This window comes from Myxocyprinus asiaticus, chromosome 16, assembly GCF_019703515.2.
Source record: "Myxocyprinus asiaticus isolate MX2 ecotype Aquarium Trade chromosome 16, UBuf_Myxa_2, whole genome shotgun sequence".
In the NCBI taxonomy this organism is placed as follows: Eukaryota; Metazoa; Chordata; class Actinopteri; order Cypriniformes; family Catostomidae; genus Myxocyprinus; species Myxocyprinus asiaticus.
In genome coordinates, this window is record NC_059359.1 from 23,086,604 (window position 1) to 23,107,354 (window position 20,751).

General features: G+C 37.4%; 1 protein-coding gene across 3 annotated transcripts in view; it reads right to left on the reverse strand.

The window, feature by feature from the left end:
- LOC127453910 (polypeptide N-acetylgalactosaminyltransferase 1) overlaps positions 1-20,751 on the reverse strand; it is a 148,929-nt gene that overhangs the window by 33,961 nt on the left and 94,217 nt on the right. For all 3 annotated transcript variants that reach the window (XM_051720678.1, XM_051720679.1, XM_051720680.1), the window contains one exon: positions 12,511-12,677. In XM_051720678.1, coding sequence (XP_051576638.1) covers positions 12,511-12,677 — 167 coding nt within the window. The remainder of the gene's footprint in view (positions 1-12,510; positions 12,678-20,751) is intronic.

Consider the following 20,751-nt stretch of genomic DNA (forward strand, 5'->3'; position numbering starts at 1 on the left):
TGGTACCTTCAGGCATTTGTAAATTGCTCCCAAGGAGAACCACACAATGTTTTTTCTGAGGTCTTGGCTGATTTCTTTTGATTTTCCCATGATGTCAAGCAAAGAGGCACTGAGTTTGAAGGTAGGCCTTAAAATACATCCACAGTTATACCTCTTATCATAAGCTAATTGGCTAATTGTCTAAAGGCTTGACATCATTTTCTGGAAGTTTCCAAGCTGCTTAAAGGCACAGTTAACTTAGTGTATGTAAACATCTGACCCACTGGAATTTATATATAGTCAATTAAAAGTTAAACAAGCTGTCTGTAAACAATTGTTGGAAAAATTACTCATGTCAAGCAAAGTAGATGTCCTAAATGACTTAACAAATCTATTGTTTGCTAATATTAAATCTGTGGAGTGGTTAAAAAATGTTTTAATGAGCTTCAACCTAACTGTATGTAAAGTTCTGACTTCAAATGTATATATTTGTCTGTAGTATGCCCTTCAGACAAAATAGTGTTCTTTTTAAACTGTAAGGTCAGCATTTCAACTCTTGTATGAATGACTAAGAGTTGAAAGTGAGCAGATATTTACACTGAGGAAGAGTCCTTTGTTAAAAAAACCACATACATTTAATAAGCCATTCATATTGTCAGAACCATGTCCAAGGGGTTAGCCCATGTGTTCTGACAAATTGTGCTGTGGTGCTCATCCTGGTGACGAGAGTTCTGGCAACATTTCCCAATCCTGCTCTATACGGTACATTGTTTCCTATTGTCCCTCCACTGTACCTATGAGCAAAAGTGTCAAAACTGCCCAAAAATATAATTCCTATGTTCTCAAAGTAACAGCAATGACAAAATTCCTTAAAAAAGCTGGAGTCATCTATTTTGCTGTGTGTTTGTGTACATCTTTGCATGTGTGTTTGCAAGCCCTTGTAGCATCGTTATAGATTGCTGCTGTCTACGTGTGAGTAAACGTTCATCCTGAAGCTGCCCATCCTGAATTGGGTCACACGGGCCACTCACACAGGGCTTCCAGCCATGATGCTGCAGGCTGGCAGAGGCACATGGAGGTCATGTATGCAGGGTCACAGGCACAGAGCAGCTGCCATCAAGAAGCCCGTTGGGGGGCCTGGGTAGCTCAGCGAGTACAGACGCTGACTACCACCCCTGGAGTCGCGAGTTCGAATCCAGGGCGTGCTGAGTGATTTCAGCCAGGTCTCCTAAGCAACCAAATTGGCCCGGTTGCTAGGGAGGGTAGAGTCACATGGGGTAACCTCCTTGAGGTCACAATTAGTGGTTCTCGCTCTCAATGGGGCGCATGGTAAGTTGTGCATGGATCGCGGAGAGTAGCATGAGCCTCCACATGTGGAGTCTCCGTGGTGTCATGCACAACGAGCCACGTAATAAGATGCGCAGATTGACGGTCTCAGAAGCGGAGGCAACTGAGACTTGTCCTCTGCCACCCGGATTGAGGTGAGTAACCATGCCACCACGAGGACCTACTAAGTAGTGGGAATTGGGCATTCCAAATTGGGAGAAAAGGGGATAAAAAATAATTAAAAAAAAAGCCCGTTGGACACATTTCTGCAGTCTGTGCTGAGAGAAACTCAGCCCTGCCAGCTGAAACACTTTAGACCTCTCAGGTCATCAAGTGCCACTTCTAATGTTAGTTCATGTGTGTATGAGGGTTAACGACAGTGTAATTCCAGGTGTGTATTCATTACACCTACTAATCCACTAATACCATAATCTAGCCAAATTACAAGTTAGTGCACCAGATACCGACAAAGAGACTAGAGCTACACACCCACACATGCCATCAGACACAACAGAAGTACTTGGAGACACCAGCTGCTTAAAGGTATAGTTCACCCAAAAACAACAATTCTGTCATTTATTCACCCTCATGCCATACTTCTGCCATCATTCACTTTCATTGCATCTTTTATTCATACAATGAAAGTGAATAGGGGCTGAGGCTAACATTCTGCCTAACATCTCCTTTTGTGAGTCATACTTTAGCATACACAGCTCTCTCTCTCTCTTTACTGTAAATCAGTCACAATAAGTAAATTAAATTTCAGCACTGACGTTAATACTCAACAAGGAATCGAAGAATTAATGGGTGTGACATTATTTAGACCAAAATCTGGCCAAAAGGGTGTTTTTGCATTCGTTTCTGTGGTTCGTAACAGCTCGCATGTATGGAAGCCCAGGAGTGCCATTAACAAAAGAATGAAGGAATAAATGATCAATCTATTAATTTGAAAATAAAAATGTGAATAAACCAATTTATAAATGGACAAATAAATAGACATTTAAATGTGTTTATTTAATTCATGTTTTAAAATGTATTTATATTTAGCAATAAAACAACACAAGTCATTTTTAAATGCACCTTTTAAATTGCGTTTTAAAAAGCATTTGGCAATTGCTTTTCTTCATCCAGTTGCTTTTCTTTATTGTTTGACTTTCTTTTCTTTTACCATTTGTCAATCCATACTTGCTGAAGCCCAGGAGTGCCAATTAAAAAAGAATGAAGGAATAAATTATCAATCTATTCATTTGAAAAAACTTGAATAAGTAAATTCATAAAGGGACAAATAAAAAGACACATTTAAATGTGTTTATTTAATTAATGTTTAAAAATGCCATTTTATTTAACAATAAAATTGTGCATTAATAAATCATATTTATTTCATGTTTATAATGTCATTAAATGTAGCAGTACATTATTGATTCTTTTAAATGTACTTTTTAATGCACTTTAAATGCAACTTTTAAATTGCATTTTAAAAATGTATTTGGCAATTCTTTTCTTAATTCATTTGCCAATGTCTTTTTCGTTTTGCTTTTTCTTTTTCCTTTTCTTTCTCCAATTGAGAATTGAGTTAAAAAAATGCCATTGGACTGTTGACTCGTGGGAGCAACCAATGAACTTTATAAGACACACACCCTCTCCCATGTGCCACTCAAAGAGGATGTAAGATGGCCTGTCATTGGACGACAGTACGAGCAGTTTACGTGATATTATTGGATCTGCTAATCCCGCGGATGCGAAGCATATCAGAAGTTAATAGTGGCTCATTCACTGTTGCTGTGAAATGCTGAATGTGGCCCTACCTGAGCATGCACAGTGATATGTGTCCAGGATGGGAGCTGGTAATCGTGATGCTGTCAACAGAACTAGCCTCCCGACCCGCGTCCTGAACTGAAACACGCGACGGAGGCGAGCAAGGGCAACAGCTTGAGTCCCTGGAGAAAGCAATGGACTTTCTAGAACTTATACTGAATAAAACATGCATCCCCTTTCAGTTATATCACATTCATTTTAAAAACACTGCATGATCATCTTTAAATATTTTATTTAAATTAAAATAATTGCCTGTGTATGATCGAGAAAAGGAGGACTCTTGGAATGACAGTCAGCTGAGGATACAGAGAAGGCAAGCGAGCACACTTTTGTGGAACAAATGGTAGTGTTTAAACTAATGTTGTGTATTATGAAAGTGTCTCTTTCAAATGAACATTTTATATAAACTCAGAAAAAAAAAGAAATGTCCTCTCACTTTCAACTGCTTTTATTTTCAGCAAACTTGACATGTGTAAATATTTGTATGAACATAAAAAGATTCAACAACTAAGACATAAACTGAACAGGTTTCACAGAAATGGAATAAGGTGTCCCTGAACAAAGGGGGAGTCAAAATCATGGCACTTCGCTGGCCATGGCAGAACACTGACATTCCTGTCTTGCAAGAAATCATGCACAGAATGAGCAGTATGGCTGGTGGCATTGTCATGCTGGAGGGTCATGTCAGGATGAGCCTGCAGGAAGGGTACCACATGAGGGAGGAGGATGTCTTCCCTGTAACACACAGCGTTGAGATTGCCTGCAATGACAACAAGCTCAGTCCGATGATGCAGTGACACACTGCCCCAGACCATGACAGACCCTCCACCTCCAAATCGATCCCGCTCCAGAGTACAGGCCTCGGTGTAACGTTCATTCCTTCGATGATAAACGCGAGTCCGACCATCACCCCTGGTGAGACAAAACCGCGACTCGTCAGAGAAGAGCACTTTTTGCCAGTCCTGTCTGGTCCAGCGAAGATGGGTTTGTGCCCATAGGCGACATTGTTGCCGGTGATGTCTGGTAAGGACCTGCATTACAACAGGCCTACAAGCCCTCAGTCCAGCCTCTCTCAGCCTATTGCAGACAGTCTGAGCACTGATGGAGGGATTGTGCATTCCTGGTGTATCTCGGGCAGTTGTTGTTGCCATCCTGTACCTGTACCGCAGGTGTGATATTTGGATGTATCGATCCTGTGCAGGTGTTGTTACACGTGGTCTGCCACTGCGAGGACGATCAACTGTCCTTCCTGTCTCCCTGTAGCGCTGTCTTAGGCGTCTCACAGTATGGACATTGCAATTTATTGCCCTGGCCACATCTGCAGTCCTCATGCCTAAGGCACGTTCACTCAGATGAACAGGTACCCTGGGTATCTTTCTTTTGGTGTTTTTCAGAGTCAGTAGAAAGGTCTCTTTAGTGTCCTAAGTTTTTATGAATGTAACCTTAATTGCCTACCATCTGTAAGCTGTTCCACAGGTGCATGTTCATTAATTGTTTATGGTTCATTGAACAAGCATGGAAAACATTGTTTAAACCCTTTACAATAAAGATCTGTAAAGTTATTTGGATTTTTACAAAATTATCTTTAAAATACAGTGTCCTGAAAAAGGAACGTTTCATTTTTGCTGAGTTTTTGTGTGTGTGTGTATATATATATTTATACACACACACACACACACACACACACACACACACACAGGGTTAAGAGGGTTACTTTTGAAATGTATTCCACTACAGATTACAGAATACATGCTGTAAAATGTACTATCTATTCCATTACATAACATATGCTAAATACTTTGGATTACTTCTTCAGCACTGGTTATGTTTTGACTATAAAAACTCTGCCAGTACCATAAAACAAAATACACATGTTAAAAATACATTCTCTGAAAAACCTAAATATCTTATGCAGTGTTGTTTCTAAAACAAGATAAATCAAACTGATTTTTCCCCTTTTTCTCCCAATTTGGAATGCCCAATTCCCAATGCACTCTAAGTCCTCGTGGTCGCATAGTGATTCGCCTCAGTCCGGGTGGCGGAGGACGAATCCCAGTTGCCTCCGCGTCTGAGACAGTCAACCCGCGCATCTTATCACATGGCTTGTTGAGCGCGTTGCCACGGAGACATAGCGCGTGTGGAGGCTTCACGCTATCCACCGCGGCAATCACGCTCAATTCACCATGCGCCCCACCGAGAACAAACCACATTATAGCGACCACGAGGAGGTTACCCCATGTGACTCTACCCTCCCTAGCAACCGGGCCAATTTGGTTGCTTAGGAGACCTGGCTGGAGTCACTCGGCACGCCCTGGGATTCGAACTAGCGAACTCCAGGGGCGGTAGCCAGCGTATTTTACCACTGAGCTACCCAGGCCCCAAACTGATCGTGTTTTAAGGATTTTTATATATTTTTTTACAGGAAAACAAGAAAAAAATTATCATCGAGAATACGATTTTTGTCCTAATATCAAAGGTCTTACTAGAAAAAAATTAATTAAGATTCAACGTGAATTTTCTTGATCAAAAAATATGATCGTGCCTGGTAACGTGCATGTAAAATGGCTAGAAATAGCATTTTAGCTTAGCGTAAAGCTGACAATTTACACAAGGTTTATTTCTATTTCTTCTGCTCCAAACTTACTTCAAACTTACTTCTCTGTCTGCTCGTATGAATGTAACACATCATAAGAAAGTGTTTCACCGCTGTTCAAATGCACTTTGGATCGCATCATTTATAAGGACTAAATATTAACTGAAACAAATGACAATATAATGCAAAGTAATCTCTTCAGTAATCAAAATACTTTTTGAATGTAACTGTATTCTAATTACCAATGATTTAAATTGTAACTGTAGTGGAATACAGTTACTTATATTTTGTATATTAAATATGTAATCCCGTTACATGTATTCCGTTACTCCCCAACCCTGTGTGTGTGTGTGTGTGTGTGTGTGTGTGTATATATATATATATATATATATTATATATATATATAAATTATATTCCACACCAGACAGCTGTGTATATCTGTTTATAACGTCGCAAATAAATTTTGTGCTTAATCTGTTGTTGTGCTCATCTTCATAAAGATGTTTATTGACTGATATTATCTATACAGACAGTAAACACACAATGTACACATTCTTTTATCACATTCCTCTTTTACATTTGTAATCTGGGTCTTATGGATTTAACATTTTGAATTTGATTTTTGAATGAATTTACATTTTAATTGTACCTGAATTGATTGTTATAGGCAAAATTTAATTGACACCGATAATGGCAATTAACATTTCAAAGATGTTTGAGGTAAAATGTCCAAGATTTAGGCCAGACATTTTCCGAGAGGAAAAAGCAATAACCAACAAGTGTTTTACCCCTTCACTGCTAGAATTGTGTGAAATGAAACTTAACATCACTTTTACTGGAAGAAAAAAAAAAACCTGGGTGTGTAAACGAAAGAGAACACTTTATTAAGCTTTATAAACAGAAACAGTTTAGCAAAGTTTCATCGTGTCCTAGTGCTTATGGTCGATGATCTCAAAGTGCAGTGCACAAAAGGTACAGTATATGGGCTTTGTTCACATATAATACAGTAATGAAACAGGTGAATAGCTGTAAGTTCAGGCAGTGCAGAGAAGCAATTGCTTTCCGTGAATTTGGCACCCCATGTAATTAAATCATTACCAAATCTATTCCATTCGTTTGTGCTGATTTGTGCCGCAAAAATGTATGTTTGTGCTGGTTCGGTGTTTGAGATATTAGACATAATTTTTATGACTGTGTGACAACACTTTCTACCCCTTGTGGTCCAATTTGCTCCAAACCGATGCCATTCGATTGTGCTCAATTTGTGCAGTTAAAAGAAACACTGTAACTATTTCCCTTCCTTAGATATAGCAAGAAACTTTTCGGGAGCATTTACATCACTCTCCACCCCATATCGTCCAAATCGCTCCAAACCGGTGCCATTCGTTTGTGCTCGATTTGTGCTGATTTGTACCATTAAAATTAATCTTGTATCTATTTCCCTTACTTAGAAATAACAGCTTGCATTCGGGAGCAATGACGTCACTCTCCACCCCATGTGGTCCAAATCGCTCTGAACCAGTGCTGTTCATTTGTGCCAGTTTGTGCCGTTAAAAGAAATATCATAACGTTTTCCTTTCTTTGTATTAAACAAGATCATTCAGGCTAAACCCTATGCCGATCACTCTCACCGGTCTCCACTGTTTGTGCTCGCTTCTGGTTTGTGCCGTGTTTGGTATCATTGAAGCATTAATTTTTGGCAAAGATTTAATCTTTCAGCCCATCAAACTCCAAATGTAACAGCAAAAATTGTCTGTGTTGGTGCTGCAAATTATGATTTGTTATAGGCCAGGGGTCGGCAACATTTTTGACATGGAGTGCCATTTTTTCTTTTCCTGGTCAATGTCTCCCCCGCCCCAATGTATGGGATTTTCCCCTTGTGAAAATGTTTCTATTTTGCATTTTTCTAATTTAATCGTTTATTTTTTCATTGCAAATGTTATTAAACAGTTTGAGTGAAAAATTAGTGCAAAACCCGATGATTATGATATAAGCATGATCCTGCATGTGAATTTTCAGAGCATCTAAAGTGCTTTAATGAAAGAAAACCTGTCCTTTTGTGTTATGAGTTAACAAATTTAATGTCACAAATTTGCTTATTTGATGACTGATCACGAAATTGTGTGGAATCTTAAATATTTCTTATATTATGTCACTGTAATCATTTAATCACTAGCACGCAAGCAACAGCGAGAGAGAAGCAGGCTATTTTATTGATATGAAGTTTTTCGCACCTGCATTCCATTCTACACCTTGATGTAGCCTAATCCTTCCTCAAGACCACGCAGCGTGTTTTCATCAGATGAATGGCAGGCTAAACAGTATTAAAGTGTGACGAGACTCGTGTTGCACATACAGGCCAATCGCGCATCACAAGCCGATCAACTATTTAGTCCTTTTCAGTTAATCACACCTGCAAAACCTAAAACTTTATTTCCAGGTTTTCAATTTATATTTTGAATAGACTCAGATTTCTGAACCCCACCATATGGGTTGTTTTCTCTTTTAATCATTTAATGTAATTTTGAGTGTGACCATGGTTTAAGGAGGGTGTACCTGTATGCTGGGTTGGAAATCTCAAGGATTAATAGTGGTGTTTTTATTTTTGCATTACGTGTTGTTCTGAAAGCAAAAATAAACAAATGAAACATGGAATGTAGGCTTGACATGGCATCTAAAAACACGAGCAAGCCGTCAAAGATGTCTATCTAGCGCACGTTTACATTAAATCAATTATAAAACAGCACGGACAGACACAAATGCGCTCAATGTGAACGGCCCCTCAGTGTAAGACTAAAACACTTTAGAAAAATTTGGTCACACTTGCCTATTCTTTATTATTTGTTACTGCACATTTTAGAATTTAGAGTATAACATCATCAAAACTAAGTAGTAACACAAAAGTATGGAAATTATACAGTGACCAAAACAAATTAAATCAAAAACATCTTCTATTTGAACTTCTTCAGTGTAGCCTTTTGTCTGTTCCAGTTCTGCACACTTTTCATTTTCTCAAATGCTTTTTAAACAATACTGAATGATTTCATATGCTGGACACTTGTTGGCTACTTTTCTTTAAAAAATTAAATTAACTATTAAATAAATAAATAAAACAAATAAATAAAAGGTTTGTATAGACATCTATAATTAGGCACAATTTATTTTTGAGTACAGAAATAATCCAAAGCATTTGACCATAAACCTTTAGATCAAAAGGTTCTAAGCTTTTGAAAAAAAACGTAGTCAGTGTCCTTTTGGACTGATTGTGTAGGTTACATTTATTTCATATTTATATGTTCTTAATATTAATTTTATTTACTAACTTTAAAAAAATATTATTTGATTTGTATTGTATTGTATCTTGCTATGTTTTGCTATTACTGCAGATAAATCTAGAATAACTGAGTTTCAAGTTTAAGTTTTTAAGCTTAAAGTAACCTTTTAAACTGATTTTAATAAGGACAATTTATACATTTTACCAAACAATTTGGGCAAATTAGTTTCAGAAAAAGTGACTTTAGCTGAAAGGTGAGTAGTTTTCATCTCTGGTTTAAATATCAGATCAAATCTGATATTTCCTGACATAGAAAGAGAGATGTGTTTGAGTTTGTTGGGGTGAAAGATTAAATCTTTGCCAAAAAATGAATGCTTCAACGATACCAAACACGGCACAAACCAGAAGCGAGCACAAACGATGTAGACAGGTGAGAGTTACTGACATGGGGTTTAGCCTGCATGATTTCACGGCTCCCAAAAGCTATCTTGTTTAATACAAAGAAAGGAACACTTTATGATGTTTCTTTTGACAGCACAAATCGAGCACAAACGAACGACACCGGTTCGGAGCGATTTGGAGTAACATCACTGCTCCTGAAATGTTTCTTGCTATATCTAAGGAAGGGAAATAGTTAGTGTTTCTTTTAACGGCACAAATCAGCACAAACCGAGCACAAACCGGCACCGAGCAATTTGGACCTCATGGGGTGGAGCATGTCGTCACAGATCCAAAGAAATAATGTCTAATATCTCAAACACCGAATTAGCAAAAATGTTCATTTTTGAATGGTATAGATTTGGTAAAGATTTAATTATATGGGGTGCCAACTTCATGGAGGTGTTTTAGTACAGGATCTGGCGGTATTCTTCATCGGCTTGGTACCTCAAGCGGTGAAGTGTGAGGCAAATGGCAGTTGCTGCGCATGTTTCAATTCAGAACACGTGTCGGGAGGCTGGTTCTGTTGACAGCATCACGATTACCAGCTCCCATCCTGGACACATATCACTGTGTACGCTCAGGTAGGTCAGTGTTCAGAATTTCATAGCAACAGTGAATGAGCCACCATTAACTTCTGATATGCTTCGTACCCGTTTCTTATGCGCGGGATTCGCAGATCCTATAATATCACGTAAACTGCTCATACCGTTGTCCAATGACAGGCTGTCTTACATCCTCTTCGAGTGGCACGTGGGAAAGCGGGTCTTATAACTGAATCAAAAGTTAATTGGTTGCTCTCACGAGTAAACAGTCCAATGGCATTTTTTTAACTCGATTCTCAATTGGAGAAAGAAAAGGAAAAAGAAAAGGAAAATCAAAACGAAAAAGAAAAGCAATTGGCAAATGAATTAAGAAAAGCAACTGCCAAATACCTTTTTAAAATGCAATTTAAAAGGTGCTTTTAAAGTGCATTAAAAAGTGCATTTAAAAGACTCATTAATGTACTCATTTATTGCTACATTTAATGACATTTTAAACAGGAAATAATATTGATTTATTAATGCACAATTTTATTGTTAAATAAAATGGCCTTTTTAAAGATGAATTAAATAAACTAAGATAAAATTAAATAAATTATAATAAAATAAAAGTCTTTTTATTTGTCCATTTATAAATTGACTTATTCAAGTTTTTATTTTCAAATTAATAGATTGATAATTTATTCCTTCATTCTTTTTTAATTGGCACTCCTGGGCTTCCATACACATGGGCAAACGTTTAGGAAAAATTCTTACCGGCTGCTAAACACCTTCTTACTGCCATTGGTCCACATCATCGGTTGGTCTGACCTGGAGCTCCACCTACCTTGAACCTGACAACTAATTTTGCTTACCTTGTTCAGTCAGTCAAGTTCAGTCAACATGAACACACCGGCATGTACAGTTATTAGCGAGCTGGTGCAAATTTACAAACATTTATACGATTGTTCGCTTAGAGACATTTTCCAAGACCATGTCATGCGATTTGTTTTATTAATTTTTTTAGTCTACAGAAGAAATCAAATCTACTCAAATTCTCTCAAGTGCCCATTCACTCATGTGCTATCTGCAGCGAAAGCCATTCACACATCTGTCCTAAGTAAGCCTATCATTATTCTTTTGTCTTTGTTCTGCACATTTACACATTTATACAGTCACCTTTGCAAAAGTATCAGTGTCATCATAAATGACAATAATCGAGTGTAACCAGCGCATACATTATAGCAGTGTAAAGCGAGTTAGCGCATTAGCATCATGAATTGAGAATGTAAACAAGACCAATTAAACATTTTCTACTGAATATACAATATATTACTTTAAATCATCGAGTGGTTAAAAAAGCTTCTATTACTGATCTCATATGAATTCTACTCATATAATGAGGCATAACATCATCTATAACACATTTTAAATGTCACATTAATTAAGGTTTTACTGAGCATCCTCATATTTAAATGTACTTCTAAACGTCTCCCACAGCGGTGTGGCCAGTGTCTGAATGTTTGCAAACAGTATACTGTGCTCGGCTGTTTAGAAATTCTTTTTACCCTGAACGAAGAATGAAGAAGATATCAGTATATATCTTAAGTATATCAAGGCCTTTAGAATGACAGTCTCACTATTCCCATTGTACGAAAAAAGATTTAAAAAAATGTTAAGTGAATGGTGACTACAACTGTCTACACTGTTAAAAAAAAAACTGTTTTAACTCATTGATTCAACTCATATTTAGTGCCATTTTTGCATGGGCTTTTTTGAGTTTAAGTGACTTAAACTTATCCATTTATCTCACAACTTAAAAACTAATCTGAACTGATTGAATGTAGTTGTGAAAACTTCAGTTTAGTTAGCTGAACTAAACTGGTGTAAGTTATGACAGCTTCACTTTAGTTTATTGAACTTTAAGGCCTGCCACTGTAAAGTTAGTATTCAGTGAGCCTAACTTTAATTGTCAAGTAAACCCTGCAAGTTTTGCACTGCAGGATGGTCTCTTCTTGAGAGACACGAAAGCAGCTCACGATTGCTGTAGCAAAGCAGATAGCCACAGTCTGTCAACTGTTTAACATTGTGGAGGAAGAGAGTTTAAGAGATTTTATGCCCATTGCAATGAATATGCAACCAATGTGGGGATTAGTTCTTTTAATTAGTCAGCCTCCAACTTAGACTTTGGGAATCGTTTAATGTTACTCGGATTTTTGTGCATTTCTATCATTATATTGTAGAAGGCTTTGTTTGGAAAATGTTAATAAAACATTATTGTTACATACTGTTTTTTTCTTTCTTAAGGAGATAAGTGCATTTTGACAAGAATATTAATAGAGTAAAATTTCAGGACTTTCAAAAATCTGCGATTAGTCGCGATTAACTATGAAAAGTTATGCGATTAATCGTGATTACAAATTTTAATCAACTGACAGCACTATTCAAAACACATTAAAGGCAAAACCTGACCCACGCATACACCTCACCAGTCTATCCTCTTTAAAAGACCTCAGCGATCATGAAAAGGGTTAAAAAAAAAAAAAAAAAAACCACTCTCTCACCTCTCTCACTGTAATCATCTACCAGCACGATCTCCTCCAACAGGTGTCTTGGTGACCTGTCGATGACGCTGTGGACAGTTCGGAGCAGGGTTGTCCACGCTTCATTATGGAACACAATGACTACACTGGTGCGTGGGAGATCATCCGGATACACCTTTGTCTTACACCTGCAAAACACATACAAAGCCAATCAGAATGGACTGGGGAAAATTACAGTTGTCAAGCAAACAAATCAAAACCCAGTTCCACAGAACCAGACTTTGACTCTAAGGAAGTGTCTGGTCCAGACTGAAATATATTTCACTTGTTAAGTGAAAGTGTCTCACTAAGTGCCTCAAATAATACTAAATGTCTTTCAAAGATTTGATGGCAAGAACCTTGCAAACATTGTCAAATTCAGACTCTTGTTACTGATCAAGATAATCAAATGACTTGCATCACTATTCTGATCTTAATAGATACTGAAAAGAGCCGATGAAAGGATACTTTACCGAAACACACAGACCGCACAGGGTCTTGAGAGCTACGGAGAGCACTGTCTGAGATGAGGAGAGATTAGCACTTATCACAAATGGTGAGTGGAGAGCTACTACTGGAGAGACTATGAATAAATCTCATCTAAAATCAGCCCACATTAGAACAAATGATAACAGAGTCTGAATGAAAATCTGTGACTTCAGCAGGTTTGGTCACACATACTGTAAGGTGTATAAGGATTTAGTGTGAATAAGCTAACAATTAGCAATTAGCGTATTCAGCAACAGAGCACTGAGAGAGAGGGAGGGACAAGAGACAAACATGGCTTCCAAAGGAAGAAAGTGTATGTGCTCACTGGTGAGGCTGAGACAGAGGCAAACTTTCACCTTTACTGTGGTACGTTTAAAGAATACTTTGAAAAACTAAAACAGCATACCACAGTTTTTTTAAACAGTCTGAAAGAAATTAAAAGCAGGTGTTACTGAGGCAGTCATGAATCTGTCCCAGCCAAATTTATATCTTTTTATATAATAAAAAAATCTATTTATATCAATAATAATTAATTATATCAGTAATTATATCTCGATACCCTCAGAAACCAACCACTGCTTTGACCTCCACAGTTCATTCATTGCATTTCAAATCGTGTTGTCTTAATGTCCATTTACATCTTGCTAAAAGTTTAATTTCTTATATTGTATTTTATGTATTTTTTTTTTACATTACTGGCACTTTATTTATTAATATTGTTTTGTATTTTTTTCTGACACTGTTTTTTAAATGTGTGTTTATGCTTTGGCAACATTGTATGCAAAAAAAATTCATGCCAACAACGTACTTTGAAATTGAAATTTGAGTTATTTGCATTAAAATAATTATTGCCACATTTTGTCTTACAGTATTTCCATCTTAAGTTAATCCTTCTTAACTACTATTTCATTGATGTTAAAAAAATGTAATTCCTTTTTTTTTTAAACGTATTCATTGACACTTTATGAATTGACTCCACACTTGTTAACACCATCGCTAGCTTGTTAATTTATTTACAAACAATGCACCATTTCTCATAGTATACAAATTATTTTGCAATAAAAAATGCACAGTTTTGGTCATGCCCATAAAGCACATTAAAGAGAGTGAGAGATTCAGTACTCCTGGGACTCTTGAGTAAGGCCTGAATTTCCAAATAATTTGCTCAAAAGTAAAACCTTCTCTTCCTCCACTTCCTTATTGGTCCTAATCTCAGTCAGTAAACAAGGGCACAGGCTCTAATTGGTGGGTTGAAGGGTCGTGGGAGGGTTCAGAGGATGTGTTGGATTCTTTGTAGATTATGTAAGTGTTGGTTACTTAGCCAGCCTATGCTGAAGTAGGAACAGGAAAGCTAGTGTTTGTTATCTGGAGAGCTAAAGTGGGACACACACTCACACTTCCTGTCTCATTTCCTGTTTGGCCTGGCACAGCAGAGAAACTGGTTTTGGCCTACAATTGCCTAAAAAGACAAAATATAAAAAAACATACACAAAACCACACTCTGAAGAAAACCACAACCATAGCCCTCCAAATGAATAATGAACTGTATAAAAAAATAATTGCATAATTAAGCAATATCATACGAGCAAGAGTACTGAATATCAGCTGCAAAACAAAAACGTATTTTGTGGACGTGACCTATTTCAAAGAATATTTTTTGGTTTGAGAAGTGACGTAACATTTCCGATTAGCTGTCAAACACATTCAAAACACAAGTTGGGAGGTGCTTTGCTCATAGAGACTCAGTAATGTTAACACGATTGTCATAAAATGTCAGTGGATTACTAGTCTTGCGTAGCCAAACCTATGACTACGCTATACGTCTGGGCTCTATAGCAGCTTCAATTGGCCAAGAACCACCCATTTAGACAGGAATAGCCATATAACTGACATGTTAAGTGACCAATCACAGTGGGTTTTGTCATTGCAGGGTGTTTAGGAGATGTATCATACATAATAAAAGACAGATATGGAGAAACAATTAATTTACATAATGGCATGCGAGTCTCCGTGAGCGACTGCTAAAAAAACAGATGGGAGAATAGCAGAAAATGTGTAAAGAAATTAAGTACAGCACAGAACACCTCATTATATAGAATTTCACAGACATAACTAAGTAAACAAAGCAGAAAATGCAGCTTTTTACGTTCTGCTATGTGCCTAAAACAAAACTCTGAATATCTTTAAAATATCTGATATCACTAACCTGGCAAATTTGGGCAAATTATGTGATTATTTCGTCCTCAAAAGCGCAAATTTGTGATGAGTTGATAGAGAAAGCATTTTCCAGTTTTGTGTGCTATATATATATATATATATATATATATATATATATATAAATATCAGACGGGTAGAGAACGGACTGTGGGCGGTCAGTGGCACGCCATCTGAGGCTAAGACTAGTGGATGCCTGAATGCCTTGAACTAATGAAAATGAAAGTATTTTGATTTTCAAAAACAAAACACAAATGGATGCCTGGAATACAGCACTGAAGCGAGACGTACAGTCGTACAGTCCTGACAACTGTACGATGTGCAGCACACATTTTATCTCTGGTAAATTTTAGCCAAATAACTGCAGGTTTGATAGGAGTCTCTAGCTGGCAAGTGAGCTTATAGATCACTCCATTTATAATGAATGAAGCTGCAAGTTACGCGCTAGCAGTGTAAACAGCTTCACTGATTATAATGGGAGTGATCAAATATTCTAGACCTTTTCGCTGAGGAAATAATTGTGAGCATCTAAACTACGATATGCTTTCATCGCAACTTTCATATAAACGTATTCAGTGTTAACAAGATAATAATGCATGTCTGGATAAGTCACTTCAGGTAAACGTTTAATGTCCTTTGAGAAAACCTGTTGCCTCAAAGTTTTATTTTAAGGATCTTGTAATGACACCTCATTGTTCATTTTCAGCTTTTGCTTATATCTCATTTGTTCTGTTTCAGTTAGACTTAAAAGGTACACGCTAGTTTTTGTTTTGACAGTTCTTGGTTATTAAAATGACACTACCGGAAATGCTTCAGGACCAGACATGCGCAGTAGCGTTGTAAGTCCTTTGTTATAGTTGACGTCATTGAAAAGATCTATATGCACACTTGAAATTCTGCTTGTCCAATTTGATTAGAGGACTTGAACTATCTATTGTATGAAATTTAATATACTGTAACTGTATCACACAACTCTGAACATACTGTAGACAACAAGCTCCACTCACCATCTCACACACACACACACAGACACACACACACACACACACACACACACACGCACGCACCATTAATTAAATGAAGGTGAGGGGTTGAAGCCCATCATGTCCCATAACTGTGGTAACACAGACCCTTAAGGCCCCATCTTTCTTAAACTCATCAACCTACTAAAAGTCTCAGGAAATGCACACACACAGACTGCTCTTTTTAAATTCATTAACCTGATGTCAACCCTCTGGACTCCAGACAACAGTTTAATTTGCTGCCAAGGCGTCTCATTGGTCAGCCCTGCTACCTGCCTGATTAAAATGGAACACAGATCTCTTTCTCTTTCTCTCTCTCTCACTCTCTCTCTCTGTCTCTTTTCTTTAGTCTTCTGTCTGTAGTCTCTGGGAGATCTTGTCTTGCTTCCTTCAAATCAACACAGACATCATGATCAACATGGGATCTGAGTGGGTGAGAGGCAGCATATGCCTGAGCACAGATTGGGCAACAGTGTAGAAAAAGAGTAGCTGATCAAAAGGTGTAAGGAATCAAAGATGAAACACACACATGCAAACACACACAATCACATTTCTAAGACCCCGGAAATAATTGCATATACTGTACTGTATTTGGTGCAATCAGAGAGAGACAAAAACAGCCACAGGTCTGTAACTCTGCTCCATCACACACATGCACACATCATTATACTACAATGTTTATCAGAATCCTTGGGCCAAATCCTGCTTCAGTTAAGTACAGAGAGAGAGAGAGAGAGAGACAGAGGAAAGAGATGTGGAGTGGAATTGAAACATATGAGCTGTAGTTGTTTTGTCATTACAGGAAAGCCCACTTGATTGAGTTACTCCAATGATTCAGATCTGTGCCATTTTACACACATTTTTGGGTGTGTGTGCATGTGTGTGTTCAGAGAAGATATTGAACACAGTCTTTCTCTTACTTTTCCTCTCTCTCTCTTAAGTGCATGAAACAGCCAAAGGACACAGGATTCACCAGTTCTGAAAGTCATCATTATCGCAATAAACACACACTAAAGACTGTCAAACTGAAGAGGAAATATTGTTCCCTTCCTCAATACAGCTTTCAGCATCAAACACATACACACACACACACACACAGTCAAACTTGTCCCTCCCAGACAGCAGGAATGCAGTGAAGGAGAAAAGGTCAGGATTGTTCCCAGCTGTGAGCTGCTCTCTCTTTGGGACACCACAATTATAAAACAGTGTGTGTGTTTGTGTGGTGGTGTAAATCTATGCCAACAGTATGTTTACAGTCTTGGCCACATGTTTTTAATTGTGCATTACTTGCTTATTACAGGAACACAAGCCAGAAAAGCTTTGCTGGCCACATTAGGGAGCTAAACCAACAAAATCTCTCTCACACAAACATGGGGACATAGAAACTAGTGGAAAAAAAGTCCAAATGAGGAATCACACAATGCATATTTTATGCCAAGGAATCACACAATAATTAAGTTAATCACATAATCAAACACTATGATGAACAGTCAAACAGGTGTAATCATTATAATTTATAATTATAATTTATAATTTTCTTTATTTATCACACATTATACATTTGCACATATACAGTGAAATTCTTCTTTTTTTCACATATCCCAGGGTCAGAGTGCAGGGTCAGCCATGATACAGCGCCCCTGGAGCAGATAGGGTCAAGGGCCTTGCTCAAGGGCCCAACAGTGGCATCTTGGTGGTGCTGGGGCTTGAACCCCCGACCTTCTGATCAGTAACCCAGAGCCTTAACCGCTGAGCTACCACTGCCCCCGTTTTTTTTTTTTTTTTAATAATTAATAATCAAGTACACTGCAAAATCCATAAATCAAGCACAATATGGAATACCTTATCATGTTATGAAGACCTATATCAATCATGATATTAAAAGGGGGTATTTATTTTGTTGCATTTTATTTTTTCTGACCACTTTTAATGTTGTAAGGTTTCTTGCACCAAAACAGTCATGATTTAGTTTTATATGAAACATGCTCTTCCTCTTGCTGACCCTTAAAGGGATACTTCACCCAAAAATGAAAATTCTCTCATCATTTACTCACCCTCATGCCATCCCTGATGTGTATAACTTTCTTTCATCTGCAGAACACAAACGAAGATCTTTTGAAGAATATTTCAGCTCTGTAGGTCCTTTCAAATGCAAGTGAATGGTGACCAGAACTTTGAATCTCCAAAAATAACATAAAAATCAGCATAAAAGTAATCCATATGACTCTAGTGGTTAAATCCATGTCTTCAGAAGTGATATGATAGGTGTGGGTAAGAAAAAGATCAATACTTAAGTCCTTTTTTACCTGAAATCTCCACTTTCGCATTCTTTTTCTTTTGTTTTTTGGCAAACTTAAATATTTTTCTGTTTCTCATCCACGCATATCATATCACTTCAGGAGACATAGATTTAACCACTGGAGCTTTATGGATTACTTTTTTTATGCCCTAATATGATTTTTGAAGAATCAAAAAAAATTATTGCATTATGGACCTACAGTGCTAAAATATTCTTCAAAAAATCTTTATTCATGTCTTGCAGAAGAAAGTAAGTCATACACATCTGTGATGGCATAAGGGTGAGTAAATGATGAGAGAATTTTCATTTATGGGTGAACTAACCTTTTAAAATATATACTTTTTTTAATTTTACCTGTAGAGGACACATGATAGGTACTCATCGGTTTTCAAAGTCATCATTATAGCAATAAACCTACACACACAAAAGGTGACGCTGGTCGCGCTGACACTTAAAATGTACAATTATTATTATTTGAATGTTTTTCTCTTTGAAACTGCAGTATCAATGACCTGCTGAACTGATACTGCTGTATCCGTTATAATTTGTTAAACCCCAAGATGTAAGAGACAATTTAAATCAATTTCACAATTCAAATCAAACACGTACAAGCTGCCTACTTGCAAAAATATCTGTCATGGTTTTTACCTGTGCGTGTGTGTGTGCGTGTGTGTGTGTGAGAGAGAGAGAGAGAGAGAGAGAGATGAAGAGGAGAGCACAGTGTCAGGAAAAACAGAGAGGCAGCTGAGAAAAGGTTTATCTGTTAATGCACAGGAAAGCATAATGACATGTTTGAAAAGCGTTGCTAAGATACTGTCAAATCAGTCCAATCCAACCACACAAGGAACTATTCACACAGCTGAAGTAATTTTTTTGATTCTAAAATACTTCTTTCCAGCTTAAAATGCAGAGACAGCTATAAGCAAGCCATTCCACCTAAATGTGTAAACATTCTGGCGTTTGTTTCAGCATTCTGACCAGCCTGGCACAGCAACATTGGCTCAACCATTGGTTTGTGTTTGGGACCATTTGCAATTCCACAGGTTTCTTGGCTGTATGTTCATGCTGGAAATCAGCAATTCCACCACATAGTGTATGTATACGTGTGTCTGTGAGGAGTTTGTGTTTGGGGATAAAGAGTAAAAGAAAGTGAGGGAAAGAAAGAGAGCGACAAAATGAATGGATAGAGGAGGAGAAGATGAATCCCTGTCCTTTCTCCCATGTTTTTAAGCTGAAAAGTAAATAAGTGCCATCAGACTCCGTCACCATAGCAAAGGCTCTCGCGCAAATACTGTATGAGGTCATACTGGCACATAAGATCATAGGGACCCAGACATGACGTCTCTCACACACTCATCTGAACAGTGAAACCTCTATTCGAGCTACAGCACACACACCCCACACATTTACATTATGTCATATTAAGCCATAATCTGTATTTTTAACATAGAGAATACATGAGTGGGTACGCTCTTAAATAAAGGAATCTACAGTGCGAGCGATTCACTCACATTTTTGAGTGAAAATTACTACCTGCGAATGTGGAAAATTAAATGGCTGCACCGGTGTGAGTGACAGCTGATTTAACACCCAAGTTGTGAACTTATTATTTGCAGCCTACCATTAAAATAATAAAAAATCTAATGCATTTTGCCTCATATACAAAGCACTTTTAAAGTTAGTTATTTTTTGCATTAAAAGTGCCGTTTACTCTCACACAAGGCTGCAAGCGCTCTCCTCTTTCTCTCTCTCAATTTCACATGCACACAGAGACCGAGAGAGAGTGAATATATCAGAATCGGAATCAGAATGAGCGTTATTGCCAAGTATGCTTACACATACAAGGAATTTATCTTGGTGACAGGAGCTTCCAGTGTACAACAATACAAAACAATACAAAAACAGCAGCAAGACATAGATAATAATAAAAAAAATGAAAAAAATAAATAAAACAAATTATACACATACGTACAGACACACACATACATACATACACACACACATACACATGGGTAGTGCAAATCTAATACAATCTGTTATGTACAGTGCAAATACAAATCTGTTATGTACAGTGCAAATGTTTTTTGTTTTTTTTCCCAAGAGGAATGAAATGGCAGAAGAGGTAGTATGTGTTGGATAAATATAAAAAAGACTAAACTGTGTATTTCACATAGTTATTGCTCAATGGGGCAATTTAAC